The 18,758-nt window shown below is 43.1% G+C and overlaps 1 protein-coding gene across 1 annotated transcript in view; it reads right to left on the bottom strand.

Annotated features, from left to right (window-relative positions):
* LOC145393375 (uncharacterized) overlaps window positions 1–18,758 on the bottom strand; it is a 123,493-nt gene that overhangs the window by 20,443 nt on the left and 84,292 nt on the right. The window contains exon 4 of the mRNA XM_080267473.1: window positions 947–1,501. Coding sequence (XP_080123599.1) covers window positions 947–1,501 — 555 coding nt within the window. The remainder of the gene's footprint in view (window positions 1–946; window positions 1,502–18,758) is intronic.

Here is an 18,758-nt window from a genome sequence, read left to right as displayed (position 1 = left end):
TCACGTCTTTTGTCTCTTCATTACAATGCCGTCCATTTTTACGTTATTCTTGTTACCAGTGGACAATTTCATTCAACTTAAAAATAACCTCATCGTAGAGAAGTGAATAATAAAGATATAAGGAACGCCTCCAGTTCGTAAAGTCCCTCCTAAGCTGAATAATAACCTCTGAATATAACAAGAATAAATTAAGTAAGACGTCTGTGAATGGAAGAGGTTAAAGCTTTGCGAAGGTATTTTCATCATGGGTTTTCAATGAATACTCTTTCCTCTTCAGGGTTGGATGCCTCTTCCTCCCTTTCTTTTGTATACAGTATATTCTCTAATTTCTCTCTCTCTCTCTCTCTCTCATCAGTGTTCATACTTTTGTCTTTTGTATTACATAAACTTGGCCTTCTTTTACTGTTCTTTCTCCTCATCTCATTCTTCACTCCTTTTTCTTATCTTTAAGTCTGGTGTTCCTTTCCCCTTTACCCCCTCTTTCTCATTTTTACTCTTCCTCTTCCCTATTTACTCTTTGTTTCCTTTCTTTTCCTTCTCAGTGGTCAATCTCGTCTCTTTCTTTCCACTGTCGGTGCTCACTTTCTTTTCCCTTGTTCTTCCTTCTCGGTAGTCTCACCTTTTCAACCACTTCCAGTGTTTCCTCGCCATGTTATTCCTATAAATTCAAGGCCAGGTTATGGGATGGGAAGGCTGGGGAAGTGAAGGTGCCATATCTAGCACCACACCATCAGCATGCTCATTATCTTCCTACCTCGTCTACCACCGTCTTGCCCCACAACGTAATCTGCACTGTATCACCCACGACCATTATACCACTATATCCACCACACCACCTCTATATCACTATAACCATCATCACCAGCACATCACGAGAAGTGTGGTGTATCATCCCAGTGTGACGACTTGCTTATGTACCTGAGTGTGTGTATGTGCAAGATCTGACCAAGCACTTTGGTGATGCTTGGACCCCCCCAGCAGCAGCGCCACTGCCTCGCTTTCTGATACCGGTGCCAGGCCCGCCAGGCCCCCCAGGTTGTCCCCCAGTACAGTGGCATCAGTGCACAGCAGGGTGAGCAGGTCGACGTTCTGGAGGACGGGAGGGCCACCCTTGTCCTGCCCCTCCTTGGCTGGAGTTGCCAAAGGGCTGTCCAGGCCCCACGGAAAGTCACCGTCGTGTAGTGCTTCCTGCAGGGATCTAATGTAGGCTGACGCCAGCCGCAGTGTCGTGATCTTAGTCATGTCGGCTGCGGCGTGGCGACTCACCACCCACGCTGGCAGGGCACACCGCAGGGACTCAAAGGCACGGTTAACCTGCCGCATGCGGTACCGCTCGCGAACATTGGCTGTTTTCCTGCGGTAGCGGGACAGAGGTGGCGGTCGTGGCTTACTGTGCCGCAGCGAGTCCTGCGGTAGCGACCACTCGCTGTCGGAGCGGCGGCGACCCTGCAGCGCCCGTGGCCGCAGCTGATACTTGCCGCCGCGCAAGCCAGATGCAGGGCTGGGGGCCGTAGTATCACTCTTATTGTTGCTGTTTTTATTATTGTTATTACTGTCGTTTTTGTTGTTGTTGGAGTTCATTGGGTCGTTCTTGCCTCTCTGCCCTTGCCACTGTCCCTGCCCATGCCCATCCCCTCCTCCTTGGCCCTCCTGCTGAGTCCTGGCCATGGTGCTGGGCCTCACGCACACCACAAACCATCAACACCGCAATAACACCACACATACCATAGCTATCGTTATCTTTCTCGCGTACTGTAGTCACATTCTTACAACAGCAGCCTAGCATCGGCCAACCCTCATGCAGGATATGTCCTCTTTTCTACACATATTCTTACTTTCCTCTGCTCTTGCTTTCTAATGTTACTTGGTCCTTATGTTTATTTGTTATGGTCCTGTGCTATTATGCTCTCATTCTTATGCTCTTGGGTTCTTGTCAGCCCTCAACACACGTCCTTCTACTGCTGCTGAGTCTTGTGGGGAACGACACTCCTTCTGTAGTGGTATGTCTGTGTACGCTAGGCATAGGGCAGAGCAGAGTAGAGCAGGTCAGAGTATACAGTACAGTAACAGTGGGAGAGTGAGATCGCTAAGAGATGGACGGGAGTGAGATAGCGAACAAGTGAGAGCTAGGAGACTGGCGGGAGTGTGGTGAACTAACGGACCAGTGACCACTCCACACCACAGCCAGTGCCACACATCCTGCCTCACCCACGCTGCCTACCACACTGAGCTGCCTGCCCTCCCTGTCTACCCCCTCCTCCACTCTCTGCCTCATCATCCCTTTCTCCTTACTTACCTCCCTCACCCTCCCTACCTCCATCTCTTTCCCCCTCCCTCCCTTTCTCCCTCTCTACTGCTTCACCCTCCCTGTACCTCCCTCCCTCTCTCTTACCTTCACCACCTCTGTTCCCAAACATAGTTTACCGTTTATAATTTTTTCCACCTTTTCCACTCAAAGATTATTAAAGTTTTGTCCTCAAGGGGTGATTCAAGGAGTTCTTAGCCCTCCCTTGAACACCCCGCCCCACAAGGGTCAACGGGAGGGGGCCAAAAGAGGGCCAATATTCACAGATTTGACCTGGAACTGGAGAGGTCAAAACATCGTTGACTCCGGCTGAAAGGCATCCAGACCTCACCCCTTCCCTCTCTCTCCTGATGATCTTCTCTGTCTGTCTTGCGCGCTCGCCCCTGGTCATGGTTTCTACTCATTGTCTGTTCCCTCTTTCCTTTGCTCTTTTCTCTTTTCCTCTTCACTCTCGTCTTTTCCTCTTCCTGCTCGTTTATTTTATCAGATATCGCAACTCTGCTCCTCTTCTTCTATTTCATCGTCTTTTCTGTCTTTGTTACTTTTCTGTACACGCTCTTAAACTTACCAGTTATCTAACCTTGTCCCCCTTCATCTTCTATTCCCTTCTTCCCTTTTCTTCATTTGTCTTCTGTCTTTTTTTTCTCTTCTGTTCCTCTATTTCTTTCCTTCATTCCATCTTCCTTATTCTCTTCTCAGCTCTTCTTTCCAGCTTTCACTTTGCAGTACCCTGTCATTTATTAGATACCCTGTTTTCTTCCTTCTCTCTTCATCTCCTGTTTTCTCTTCCCTTCCATCCTCTTACTTTTCTTATTTCTTTATCATGTATTTTCTTGGTGTTTCTATTGTTCTCGTCTTTCTTTAGTCTTACGCCTGCCTTTGTTTTCGTCTTTCTTTTCATTTATCATACTGTATGTCGTACTGCCGTTGCCTTTTTCTTTCCATCTGGTCTCACTTCTGCACTCTTCTCTCTTCTCTTTTCATTTCTCAAGTGCTCTCTCTCTCTCTCTCTCTCTCTCTCTCACCAGGTATCAGGCCTGTTCTTCCTTCTCTTCCTTTCCTCTCCCTTTTCACTTCTCTTCTCGTCTTTTCTTGGTTTCTTTCTTTTTTTTTTTTTTTAGGTAAATCATCTCCTCCTCTGCCTCCTTTTCTTCTCTTTTTAGCAATTGCCTTCTCTGCCATCAGTTATCTTTCCGATTTTCCCCATTTTCCTCAGCTCCTTTTTTTTTCCTTCTCATTATCATTTCCCTTTCTCTTTTCTCCTTTATCACTTATTTGGTAGCGTGGCTGCTCTTCATCATCATCACTCTTCCTTTCTCATCTCTTCTATTCTCCTCACCTCTCTTTATCTCCCCTTCTTGACAGCGTGGTCGTAGGTACTTGTAGGGAGATAGGGAGGTCGGTTGTAGATCGTTGGAGCACTGTCAGAATAAAGTCGTGAGACGTAGCATGGCTCGAACTTGTCGCTGCTTATTATGCTGTGTGTCGTCGGCTAGAGTGAATAGGTAGCCCCCCCACTCTCTCTCTCTCTCACTTTCCCCCTTTGTGTATCAGCGAGGTGAGTTAGAGCACTCTTGGGTCACGGAGTTTATTATACAGTTATATGGAATTGTGATTTACAGCGTAACATAGCGTGACAGCAAAGCCTCTTAGCTGACCCTCGTGTTATCAGGCCTTCTTTCCAACTCTTTCTGATCTGAAGGGAATCTCTCCGACATTATATACAGCTTGGAGAGGATGTGTGGTGTGATGTAGTGTTTGGTAAATTTCTATTCACGTGAACTAACCGACTGGTGCTGGTTACCCCACGTGTTTGAATACGTCATGAAGTTCTTGGTCGTCTGGACTAAAAAGAGATTGTTTGAGATACATCATATGTTGAGAATTCTTGATGGTCTGGGACAACAAGACTGTGGATATACATTATGTGGATTGACATACCTAGTGAGAACCTGTGTATGTCTCCAGCAGACACTGCATCCTGTACATTGTGTTACGAGATATATACTATACTCCATTTTTTTTACTGAGGCGAAGATGCACTGGACGGGTTGATGATGATTGGCTGAATGCAACATGTCCAAGAAATATTTACTAACCCAAATTTCCCCCTCAGATATTTGTTGTCAGTTACTAGTGCTGGATTATGAAGTAATGTTGCATTCAGCCAGTAATCACCAATCTGTCAAGTGCATCTTCGCCTCGAAAAAAAAAAACTGAGTATAGTGCCTATATAATGTCTATCACTCACTCACGCGAAACTGGCGTGCCAACGACAGTAAATACTGTCATAACATGTTAATGCATACTATATACATATTACAGTCAACTTGTAAGCTAATTAAGTGAAATACATAATACTGTAAAAGTTACATAACTGTGATAATGTAGTGATTATAATTGTAGTTATTGTAGTAATATAATTGTAACATAAAATTGTACATAAATAATAGATATATAAATGTAATAGTAATATTAATATAGCGGTAATACAATGGCAAGTCTACTGTAGTCAATTATACAATATATATGAGAAGGACTTGCTGTATAAAAGAAATATAACAGTATAATTAAAGCAAGCCTGTATTATGTATAACCCATATTTTGTTATTTTATATAAAATAGCCTCTATAAACAATATTTACAGTATTTACTCAGTGTGTCTCACTTGTACAGAACAGTTCTTAAACACTGATTTCTCCTTGACTGCATTCTGTGCATGGCCAAAAGTACTATAGCAAATATGGTGGAGAAAAATAAAAAGATGACTGGGGCAGGGCTGTATACATAATATGGGATGAACATAATCCTACTGTATTCTTCCCAAGGTTGTACTGTCTGATTTATTATTGCATGGTTTCATACTTGGGTGAAGTCAACTTAATGTGTACACTTATATTTAAGTTCATCCTATGTAATGGCTGTAAGTACTTGTGTGTGTGGTTGAGAATGGCGTAATGGTTTTTAATGGGCAAAGTGGATAGTGTAGGTGTCAGAACTGCACAGTAATCTGGTGAGATGTATAAACCAGATGCTAATGTATGGGCTGGAGGTGTGTCTGGGCAAGTCACAAAAACTGATGTATTTTGATTAAAGTAGAAGAACTGTGAATGTCCAATGTGTTGATGATGGATGAGTTTATCTGGAGCGAATGCGAAGTTGCGATGATGAGGGATATCATGATCTTTATGATAGCCATTTCACAAGGGACTTTCTCAGCTGGCTGAAACGTGAACATGTCTGCAGGATAAAGATGAAATGCATGTAATGACGTGCGACACTTATGTTCAATTGTTGTTTCACTAATGAAAGTGACAGCGACCTGTTTCTTGGAGACTATGATGACTTCTGTTTTGATGTTGATGATGACTAATGAGTCATCTTTCTTAGAAGGAAAAGGGTATATTTGACAGACTGAAAAAATCCATCTGTTACGAACGGTACATGAAGTACTCTTGATGTTGGTGTGAGTGTTGCTTCCAAATATGGATAATATAGCATCAGATTTCTTTCCTCAAACAGAGGGTTCAATCCATGCTTATGTATGCCTTGACTAATTATCTGACGGAGATTATGAATGGGTAGTAGATTAATGGTGATCCCTTCGTTACCAGCATTAGCAATTCCTTTCATGAAAGACTGATAACGAGATGTAATTGTAGTATTATTACGTCAATGTGTTCCGTGATCACAGAGGGGTGTTGGAATAATATATTGTTTCCTTCTAGTGCATTTACTTTCTCCACAATTCCTAAAGTTGATGCTTCTGCCTTCCAAAGGTTCTTCACAATCGTCAGCATTAAGGTGTTCTGGGTATCAGCCAACTTATGTTCATATGGGAGAATTTGTGCAATTTTGTTAAAATTGTTATTGTATTTATTTCCTCTAGATTAGTTTCTGTAGCCAATCCTAAATGTTGCCTGTAATTGCTCCACCTAGGTCGAACAAACCGTCTGTAACGTGTATCTGTGATGTTTCCTGCCCTAAGTGTGTCACTCCCAGCTGATGGCTTGTCCTGGACCATTATATGCTTAGCCTGTTCTAGCTTCCAGTCTGTTAACTGAAAACCTACTACGGGATAGATTAGGTCCTCCGGCGATAGATAAAAATGAAGATAAAGAAAAGTGCTAATCATCTCCGCTACCTGAGAAAGTGTTAACCGAGGTAGTGTGTAACAACCTTATATTTGGTACATAGTTCCCCTCTGATCAGTAACATTACTTAGTTCCCTCCTGATCAGTAACATCCCCTGCTGGTAAAAAGAAGAGGAGGAGGAGGAGGAGGAGAAGGAGGAGGAGGAAGGAGAAAAAGAAAAAGAAGAAGAAGAAGAAGAAGAAGAGGAAGAAGAAAAAGAAGAACAGGAGAAGAAGAAGAAGAAAAAAGAAAACCCTACGTCCTTGGCCTGGGAAAGTGCTATACAGATTTTGTGTGTGTGTGTGTGTGTGTGTGTGTGTGTGTGTGTGTGTGTGTGTGTGTGTGTGTGTAATTCACCAGGTCGGTCAGGATCACTTGATGGTCGTGATCGTCAGCTTTTACCCTCCCGGAAGGGAGCTGAGAGCTCATATAGTCCGATCTAAGGGCAAGGATGTGACCTTCACACACGCACACACCCGTCCCCTTGCTCAAGGGGGACAGTAACCACCCACTTCGTCAGTGACACTTTTCGCAACCTGAGCAAGGCGCGAACTCCCGTCCACCAGTTGGCAAGCGAGAACGTTACCACCAGCGAGCGGTGTGTGTGTGTGTGTGTGTGTGTGTGTGTGTGTGTGTGTGTGTGTGTGCGTGTGGGGGGGGTGATCCTGTACATCAAGAAAAAAAAAAAAAAAAAAAAAGTCGAAGCCTCTGCTATGACTGGCATTTTGAAACAGTCCCGTTTTCTAACTGGCATGAAAGACTTCGTAGCTTCTTTATCTCAGCGAATTATTTTTCGTATCACACCTTCATTTTCTCTTTTATGTATTTATTATAAATACCGGTAGTTCTACAATCGACATGGTTTGCTTCCGTAAATACGTGGCGACTAAAAGATATATCAAGCAAAATAAATCGCTGATGAAAAGGGGTTACGTAATCTCCCAAAGCCACTTAAAATGCGGCCTTGTAACAGTGCGTACAGGTTTGGACACTTCAGTCTGAGGACGTGATATCTGTTGAACTCTTGTTGCTACGAAGACATTTTATTCATCTTAAGAGAGAACCCTACAAAGAAAACCAAAATATATTGAAAGATATACCAAACTCCTCCAGTCCGATTTTTTTTTTTTTTTAATGCAAGGAAGAGAGACCCACAAGCCAGAAGGCTGCAATATTGCTCCCTCCAGGCATAAGCAAAAACAAGGTAATAAAGAGCCAAATTCAAGATTCTTTCATTTATCTTCTTTAATCTAAATAAATCTTGTGAAGTTAGCAAGAATGAATTATGTGACGTCCTCAGGCTGAAGGAATGCAAACACTGCTCTGTTTTACTGTAGGTTGTATTTCAATGACTGTATGTTAAATTCTAGCATGCCATTCATTGAAAGGTTTCTATAACTCACTCAGGTAATAAAATCACCTGCGAGAGAGAGAGAGAGAGAGAGAGAGAGAGAGAGAGAGAGAGATAACTCACTCAGGTAATAAAGTCACCTGCGAGAGAGAGAGAGAGAGAGAGAGAGAGAGAGAGAGAGAGAGAGGTAACTCACTTAGGTAATAAAGTCACCTGCGAGAGAGAGAGAGAGAGAGAGAGAGAGAGAGAGAGAGAGAGAGAGAGAGAGAGAGAGAGAGAGAATTTAGGATACACGTTAAAAAGGGGTAGTTTGAAGGGTAAGTTTTGGCGTGAGGAATGCTAGGAGTGGTGTGAGGGGTGGTGTGAGGGGTGTGAGGGGTGTGAGGGGTGCGAGGGGCGGTGTGAGGGATGGTGTGAGGGGTGCGAGGGGGTGTGAGGGGTGGTGTGAGGGGTGTGAGGGGTGGTGTGGGGGGTGTGAGGGGTGGTGTGGGGGGTGTGAGGGGTGGTGTGAGGGGTGGTGTGGGGGGTGTGAGGGGTGGTGTGAGGGGTGTGAGGGGTGGTGTGACAGTAAGAAATGATGTAAGGGATGGTGTGTGAAGTGTGTGAGGGGCAGGGAGAGGCCATGACGGCAGAATGGCGGTCAGGCAGCCAAGAGAGGGGGTGAGACCGTGAGGAGAGCAGGGAGGGTTGTGTGTACAGGGTCTATCAACTGTCATGGTAAACCTATAGATAAATAACCCCCCTATGAGAAAGAATTAAAAAAAAAAAAAAAGGAAAAGGAATGTATAATCTTTTTTTTTTTACTTCATTTAGGTTCATTATTTACTATTCAGTACAAGCCCCAACACGCAGGGGAACACTGTCCCTGAAGGTCAAGCAGGGAAGGGTGCAGGAAAAAAAAAAAAAAAGGTACCTTAGGGTATTGAAGGTATAGAAGTAATTATCATTACAAGCACAATGATGAGCAAAGACATACAATGGCACATGGTACAAAGTTTTGAGATGAGTAAAGTGGTACATAGATACACACGTATGTACTGTACATACTTATGCAGAGAGAGATACATATGCCCACATACATAGAAGAATATAACTATACACATTTGTATGTACTCATGCACATGTAGCCATTGACATACTGCATGCACAGGATAGGTACACATGTATAAAAATACGGGTATGTGTACAGGCGTGGATACATATACATTTGCGACATGCACATTATATAATCATATATACCTCGACAGGGAGACATATATATACATATACACCCTAATTAGATACATATAGTATATGTATCTAATTAGGGTGTATATATATGTATATGTATATGTATATGCCCCTCCCTGTAAAACAATTAACTCTAAGCCCTTGACCACCCCGTTTGGGATACATGGCGTCTGGCAATGGATGGATGGATGGATATATATGTTTTACATAGTCACATACACAGGGAGATAGACAAAAACGATAGGCATTATAAAATTACCTCTTGATTCAAAATCCCAGCACTTGGACAATACATGCACATGCACCTGATGTGTGCGTGTGTGGACAACACACACACACACACACACACACACACACACACACACACACACACACACACACACACACACACACACACACATATACACGACACGCACGCACGCACACACACACAAGTTTGTATTTATATAATATATACAGTATATATGCACATATACAGGACATATACACAGGTATATATATATATATATATATATATATATATATATATATATATATATATATATATATATATATATACAAATAAACAAAATGTTCCATCATTGTCCTACAGTAGTTCCAGGGCATTACAATGAAAGGAAGTCGGGGTGAAGGGTGAGAATGTCTTCGAGTACATCAAGATTTGCGATGATGCAGGTACATAAAGAAGAAAACAAGAGTCCAGGGGGTCTGAAGGGGACAATAACTGGGCAGTTAACGATGTGATGGGATAATGCTTCATCCATGGGATTGTTACAAAGTTTACATGGCCTGTTGGAAGTTGGTCGTCCGGTGATTACCCCTGGGGAGCGATACCCCAGGCTAATGCGGTCGACGGCCACATCACAGCGGCGGGCGAGGGTGGGGTGCTTGCCATAGGTGTGTCTCACGCCACGGTAGGTGTCATAGTGCTGCATGGCGACACTAGTGGGAAGTTCAGCATCGGTGGGCAGGGCTAGGTCCTCTCTGGACTCCTAGAGAAAAATTCTCCGGACAATTGTCATGGACACGGATGGCAGCTAGATGGAGGTAACAGGCAGCTCAGGTCGGGCGATCTGCCTGGTCGTGGCGCATGTGACTAACATGGGCTGGGATCCAAATAAAAGAATTGTACCTTATCTCCCCTAATCACTTTCCGTTTTCTTTATCTTTAAGACGCTATCAGATCAAGTAAATTTTGAGTCAAAAGGTAGTCACGCTTCCTTCAACATTCTGAGTCTCCCTGTGTGGAGAATGTCTGATAGTTGACGGTCGAATCTAATAACAATAATCGTAATCTAGGCGAGGGAAAATTACAGTGGTGTCGGGAAGAGAGAGAGAGAGAGAGAGAGAGAGAGAGAGAGAGAGAGAGAGAGAGAGAGAGAGAGAGAGAGAGAGAGAGAGAGAGAGAGAGAGAGAGAAGAGAAAGAGAGAGAGAGAGAGAGAGAAATCCTGACTGGAGCCGAGACGAACCGATCAATGCGACACCGTACGTGATATTGTGTTCTGTACAGAGGGGGATCCGGAACTAGTAAATTTATATATTGCCTCGTTCCGTATATTTTCTCTCGTTTTAGAGGGACGTGATGCATGAAACCGTTATTGTGGATGCCGTGAGGAACGGCTTAACGGAAGGAGATGTAACTCCAGATCCAATCGTTTTTTGTGTTTTTAGTGAAGAACGTAATGACTGAACAAGATTTCATATTCGCAAATCCATGCCCGAAAGAATGGACATGAAGATAAGATAATTTTGTCTGTCACGGTTTAGGGAAATGTGGTTTTAATATTGTGAAGAATGTACAAATCCTTCAATATATTCGTAAATCAAAACTTAAAATAACAGCTATTGAGGTAAACTGTATCTTGTCCTTAACGGCATAAAATACTGGTTGTGTAAGTTGGGTGAGAGTATGAGAGAATGGGAGTATGGCTGGGGTATATGTGCAGGAGTAGGTGAGAATGAGAGGGCAAAAGAATGAGTGCGTATTGTTGTGAGTAACAGATGGAGGGAGAATATAAGAGAGTATGGATCAGTTGGCTCAAGGATTGTGTGGGTAAGATTGAAAGTTGGACTACAAATGTGGGCGATTCTATGCATGTATGCGCCAACGCAAGACAGTGCAAGCAGAGTGAGAGAAGAGTTCTGGACAAATGTGGAAGTGTGCATGGAAAAGTTTGAAAGGAATGAGAGAGTGTTTTTGATTGGTGATATGAATGATAAAGTAGGGAATGTGAAGGTGGATGGAGTAGTTGGTGAGTGAGATGTGCCTGCCGAGATACATGAGAATGGCAGTGTAGACATCTGTGCCGGGAGGGGTTTGATGGTAGCCAATACCCTCTTCAGGCATAAAATGATCCACAGGTATACATGGCGAGTGATGAGAAGGGTGGGTGGTGAACTGAATGAAAAGGAGGCAATGATTGATTATGTGTGTGTGGATGAAAGGATGCGAAGTTGTGTAATGGATGCAAGAGTGTATAGAGGTTGGGGGAGTGGACTTTCTGACCACTACTTGGTGGTGGAAATTGTTGTCAATATCTAACTCCTTTGTTGAGTGAAATATTCCTAAATTATGTTACATGTGACAGTGAGAGAGAAGAGGAAAGAAAAAAAAGAAAAAAAGAAAAGAAGAAAAAAGAAAAAAGGAGAAAGAAAAGAAAGAAAAAAAGAACGTTAGGGGGGATGAAATTCAGAACTCGATAAACTGGTAAAGTTCGTTTCACATAAGTGCGAGGATGTCATAACTTACAGAATTAGACCCGAAGAGGAGCCATAGGGAAGGAAAGTGAATATGCGACAGTCAAGTAAGGCAAGGGTGAGGGGAAAGTGCCAAGAAGAGGAAGAGGATTATCTGTGTGGTGTATGAATCACGGGAGAATGTGCATGACAGGATGAAAGAGAGTATATGATAACAGGATTTTTTGTGTGTGTGCATGGGAAATTTGTTGGAAAGAATTAGGGTCAGGTACGGAGAGTGAGGCAAGATGGGCTAGATAAGGAGAGAGAAAAATGAAAACGGAGGAAATGACAGTATGGTAAGAACACTGAAGTTAGGAGAGGGATGTAACAATAGTGATGGAAGAAGGAGAGTGAGAAAAAGAGAGATGCACGTGATGTAAAGAAGGTATGGTAACGAATGGAGTGAAGATATAATATACTGCATATATATATATATATATATATATATATATATATATATATATATATATATATATATATATATATAAGGGGTGCTGTGGTTGAACCAGTGTCGCATACTGGAAAGCATGCCTGCATTCAGTCGGCTTGCGCGGGCCGATTACACTTGGTTCACAGACTACACACACATCCAAAGCCACTCCAACACTACAATTACACTTACAAGCACTTCTCACCCTACATACAATCTATACCAGACAGCCTAAGCCACTTGGTAGAGATACATTGGCTGTATCGTCCCGACTTCGGTCGGGATAGGCCGGTCCTGCAGTGGATACGCAAACGGCAGCTGCTGCTGCTGCTGCTGATATATATATATATATATATATATATATATATATATATCGTTTCGTTTTAAAGGCTCCAACATGCTTGCATGCGTCAGCCTTGGTCACCTAATGGCGGCTCTCCACGCTGCACGATCCATTGCAGCCTCCCTGTTCAGTCCCTTAACCCTGAAGTCACACTTAATGACCTCGTCCCATGTCTTTCTCGGTCTACCCCTCATAACCCCACCCCTAATATTAACACTTCTCACCTTCCTCACCCAATTATCATCCCCCATCCTCTCCACGTGTCCAAACCATCTCAATCTACATCTCCTCATCACAACACCAATACACTCCAGTCCCATCCTACCTCTCAACTCCTCCCTCGTAAACCCAGCCCCTTCAGGCCTTGGACGCAGGGACGCACTGCACATCCACCTAATCATTGTCATTTCTGTACTTCTGAACCGGCGAATATCTTCCTCCTTCACTGCCCAGGTCTCACTACCATACAGCATTACACTCCTAACACATGCTGCATACAAAGACCCCTTAGCACGTAGGGAGAGTCCTCTCAATGTCAGGAGAGGCAAGGGCTCCCTGAACTTCTTCCAACCACTTCTCACCCTAGCCACAGAGCTAGCTCCAGCCCCACCTCCAGCACACAACATGTCTCCCAAATAACAAAACCCTTCCACACACTCAAGAGATTCACCAGCAAGTTCAATTTTTTCACGTCTGACAATCTCCACCTGCTCACCCCGACACGCCGTACACATAAAATCAGCATTATCTCGCAGTCTACCTCTGATACCACTTCATCTCTTATGCACCCATTTATCACACACACCGCACAAGATGGAATTACTTCCCACGCCCTTGTGGCAAACTGCACTTGGCCACGCTCCCTCGTCTTTGACAGTACCACCACCAACCCTATATATCATCACTTTTGTTTTATCTGCATTTACCCTTAAACCCTTGTGCCCCATACCATCTCTCCACTTCCTAAACCTTTCCTCCGCCTCCCTTTCGTTCTCTTCAATCAACACCAAATCATCAGCATACAACAACTACCAAGGGAGTCCGTTTCTAAAGTCACGTGAAAGGGCTTCAAGTACCATGATAAACAACATGGGACTCAAGACTGACCCCTGATGCACACCAACATTCACTGCAAACTCATCACTCAAATCTCCATTCACTCTTACCTGGGTGTGAGCACCCACATACATAGCCATAACCACCCTAACCAGCCACTCCTCCAAGCCAAGCTTTCTCATTGCCCACTTCACCACCTCTCTAGGGACTCTGTCAAAGGCCTTTTCCAAATCAACAAAAACAAAATAAAGATCCCTTCTCCTACCAATGTATTTTTCCTGAAGCTGACGAACAATGAATATAGCATCAGTGGTCCCCCTACCTGGCATAAACCCAAACTGCATCTCATCAATATTCACTCTTTCTCTAATCATACCTTCTGAAACTCTCTCCATTACTTTCATTATCTGATCTAAAAGCTTTATACCTCTATAATTTCCTCTTTCCAGGGCATCACCCTTCCCTTTTTACACATTTACAATTACACTCTTCAGCCCATCATCTGGGACAACACACTCATAAATAATCCTATTTATCAGGTCAGTGACTAAACTCACCCCTATATCGCCTGAGGCCTTCAACATTTAGACAGTCAACCCAGACACACCTGCTGCCTTCCTCACCCTCATCCTGCCTATTGCCTCACTCACAGTAGCAGTATCAATCAAAGGCCAAGGGCCAGACACTGGATCTGCTGGCTCCAAACCTTCCCTGTCCCAGTCAAACTCCTCATTCAACAACCGGTTATAATGCTCTCTCCATGCATCTTTAATATCCTCACTCTTCACCACAACCCTTCCTTCATCGTTCTTCACACACTGCTCACCTATAATATCCCGATTATCCCTCTTGACTTGATCCGCCACCCTAAATATCATATTTTTCCTTTCCCCATGATTTAGGTTATCAAGTAATAGTCTCTGTGACTCAGACTTTGCCCTGTATACCTCTCTTCTAGCCCTACGCTTGGCAGCCAAATATACCTCTTTGCTACCACCCTTCTTCCATTCCCGGAAAAGCCTTCTTTTCTCCTTAACTGCAGCTTCTACACCCTCATCCCACCACCAAGTTACTTTATGTCTTGGTGGTCCTCTTGTCCAACCGCATGTTACATCAGTAACTCTCAAGAAATTGTTCTTGAGGGCTCTGTACTGTTCATTAACGCCTCTGTCTACAGCTCCCTGTTCAGCCACCACTCTCCTCAACTCGCTATAGAAGGCATCCCTTACTACTTAGTTTTTCAGCTTCCATATTTTCCTCCTAGGTACATAAGTTCTCTTTTTCATCACTTGTTCTTTAAGCACCATATCACAAATCAATAGTTTGTGCTGCTGCACACACTCCTCACTTCCTATAACTTTAACATCCCTCTCTAACCTCGTATCGGCCCTCCTAACCAGAAAATAATCTATCTGACTGTTATTTCCCCCAGACTCATACGTAATTAACCTACTGTCTCTTTTCCTAAAATATGTGTTGCACACATTCATGTCTGTTGCTTCCACAAACTCGAGTATCTTTTCCCCTTCTGCATTCCTTATACCATACGCACATCCCCCATGCACTCCTTCATAGCCTTGTGCTGCTTCACCTACATGACCATTTAAGTCCCCTCCCAAAATCACTATCTCATCATCCCGCATACCACCCACTACACGTATTAAATCATCCCAAAATCTATCTTTCTCTGCTTCATCCAATCCAGCCTGTGGAGCATATTCCGATATAATCGCAGCTATCTTTCTACCCAACAGAATTTTCACTACCAATATCGTATCGCTTACTCTCAAAACATTCATAACATATTCCACCCATTTCTCCGCAACCATCACACCAACACCTCCATATCCGTCGTTCCCCCCCTGCCAAAGCAACTTATAGCAACAGTCCTTCCCAACAATCTTTCTGGCTGATCCACCCCTGTACCGGACTTCCTGCAAACACGCCACATCCACCCACCTCCTACTGAATGCCTCAACGACTTCCCCCGCTCTTCCCCTCAAACTTCCCACATTCCATGAACCCACCCTCATCCCCATGGGTGATTTACTGTCCTCAGGCTTGCTTTGAAACTTATTTTGTTTTGTCATCTTCAGTGTTAATAAAGAGGGACAGACATAGCACAGGTCCCACTCACTGCACAGTCCCAGGTCCAGGCAATGGATCTGGGACCCCTAGCCTACCAGCTTACCAGTGGCTGTGGTAGTGGCCTCGGGGCACCCTGCCAGGACAGCTGCAGGGACACCCTCCAAGCGCGCCTTGGCACTGCAACTATCCCGCCATTATACACCCACTGATAGGGCAGCCTCCTGGGGCGCTACTCCCAGGTTCGGGCCCCTCTCTATTGGGCGGAAGCGGCAGCCTGGGAACCGCAATGCCCTGTACCCTCTAGCACAGGCCCGAGCCCCATCTCGCCTTGGACCCACGATCTATGCCGGCGGAACCCCCGCCACGCCTCCCCCCAAAAGTCCGCCACTAGGAAGCGGGGGCAAAGTTTTCTGGCCGCATGCCCTTGCTGGCGCCATCTCCTGTAATGTAGTGGGATACGTTGTGTGAGATGTAAAGTGCATGTGGTGTAGTGCATAGATAGAGAAAATGTTTGGGAGAGTATGCTGGTATATATATATATATATATATATATATATATATATATATATATATATATATATATATATTGTTACATAGCCTATGAGTTCATCATCCTTTGTGTAATTTTAATGCACAGTATGCTGCATGTTTGATCACGAGCGTGTTCTGCCTCAGTTCCCCCTTCTACCGTTATAGTAGAGTAAGTCGTCCTTTCTGTTGTTCAGAGTAGGATTGTCAGCTCTTTGTCCCCTATGGCTTCATTTGCACGTCCTTCTTACAAGTTGTATCAAGCTCTGCTGGCCCCTATATAATGAGCTCAGTTTCTGCATTATTGCCACTTAGATCTGCTCCTCATTTTCTTCACATCTCTGTCCTCCCCTGTACAGTTGTTATTGTGAGTGCTCAGGAAGTCTCCAGCCATCTAGCAGCTGTGTGTAATTTGAGTATAACTGTTGTTGCATTTTTTTTTGTACTGTGTAGCATAAGGTTAATTCTTAGGCCTAGTAAGGTTTTTGTAATTTATGTAAAGGTTCTTATTGTCAGCCATCATTGATAATAGTTTGTATCTGTAATAATTTATCTTGCATTAACTGAGCATTACCCAGTGTATTTTCATTTTATCAGGGCTGACTTAGATAAATTTACTCTTGCAAAATTTCGTGTTAATAGAGGCTATTGCAGTTAACCATATATTTAACCTGTTTTTTGCCATTACATTATCCTTATGAGTGCTGAATGTTTTGTTGTTAGTTTGAGCATTAAACTTTAACTTGTAATTTTACCTAACTCTTTTGTTTTGAGCCTGGAACTTTACGGGACAGTAGTGACTCTTAGTATTCTCACTTAATGTGTACATTATCTTTCTCTGTTCCGTAACAATATATATAAATATATATATATATATATATATATATATATATATATATATATATATATATATATATATATATATATATATATATATATATATATATATATATATATATCTAGAGGAGGGGGAAAGGATGAACAAAACAGACAGTGAATCAAGGAAGAAAAGAGGAACGAAAGAAAGAGAAAGAAAACGAAAAGGAAAAAGGAAGGAAAAAGGTAATGGATTTCATATTCGTAATTCACATATAGTTCCTTCTTGAGCTCCAGAACGTCGGTGTTATTTCATTCTTGCCATCCCCAGACGGTTTTAATAAGCCTAGGATAGACTTTTGGCACTGCACAAGTAGATTATAGCCTTCATCAACCCCCGTTACTACTAATGGGCTTTTGCATGTTGAATAAAATCGTCTGGCAGTAGCAACAATAAACTACAAAAATGCATCGTTCGTCTCTCTCTCTCTCTCTCTCTCACACACACACACACACACACACACACACACACACACACACACACACACACACTCAGACACACACACACATACACACACACGAGTACTTTCATGAGAATTCAAGATCTCTGGGAAGAGTTAACCCCCTTCAGAAAGGTGACACATATCTTTTTTTTTTTTTTTTCTTTTACTGAAGCCACCGCCAGACGATTTTATTTAGCTCTGAGATTTAATAAGATTAGATATAGCCTCCATCAGTAGCAGAGGGGTTTTCTCAAGTTGAAGAAAACCGTCTGGATGTAGCAAGAATAAATTTAATCAATGCATTATCTTAACGAAGGAAATAAACGTCCCTCATTCTGAAGCGAACTATACTTATCAGAAGGGAATAAATACTTCTTGCGGGTACTACATGTGTGTTACGGGAACAAAAACTATATTAAGGGAACTAGAAACACCACGAGGAACTTAAGGCCTCTGAGGGAAATGAGACTAAACCTATCCCAGAATCATTTCGTGACTGACGGGGAATTGGATCGTAATATTGGAGGATTAAGTAGCCAGTGAAGGTATTGTATTCCGGTTAGAGACTTTTTTTAACGTTCCTCTGAGGGTATTGTACTCGAGAGTCAAGGTGACTAATTCCTCTTCCGTCACGTGTTTTTTCTTGCAATTGGCTTAATTACGACTGCTCTTCCTTACCATTTTTTTTTTTTTACATATTTTTTAATTTGTGGAGTATTTAGGCAAGGTAATATCGACATAAAAAATGCACAAAATAACAGACATGAAGCTGCAAAGGTTTAACATGAAATCTACAGGAAGAGGTGCGAGAGTCTCCTACACTCCTTGACTGTTTAGTTTTGGCTAATGCTAGATAGATCTTTCTTGCCGCGAGAAATGTTTAGCAGTAAAAGCCTTCATCACATATTCATCTATTCATCTTTTAATCATAGCAGGTTTTTCTTTTCATAATTCTCATCCAGCAAAAATCAACACATCTCATTTTCGTCACGTCTACCCATGCTTGTACAGTCGTGGTCATAAATAATCACCTATCCTCCGGTACCCCGTGGCTCAGGCTGGCTCCTTTATGCGCGGTAAGTCACAATGGAATAAGACGGGCTGAGAGAGACTCGAGAGGGGGCCAGAGAGAGAAGGTAATGTGGGTGGGGGGACGACTGATGGTGCGGGGATGGAGTGAGGGAGGGAAGGGAGAATGAATGCGAAGTGGTGGTCGCATATTTGTCTATTTTCT

Source organism: Coenobita brevimanus, chromosome 24, assembly GCF_032717465.1.
Source record: "Coenobita brevimanus isolate Jiangsu-jjx chromosome 24, ASM3271746v2, whole genome shotgun sequence".
NCBI lineage: Eukaryota > Metazoa > Arthropoda > Malacostraca > Decapoda > Coenobitidae > Coenobita > Coenobita brevimanus.
The sequence above is the reverse complement of the archived record's forward strand: the minus strand, read 5'-3'. Positions and strand labels throughout refer to the sequence as shown.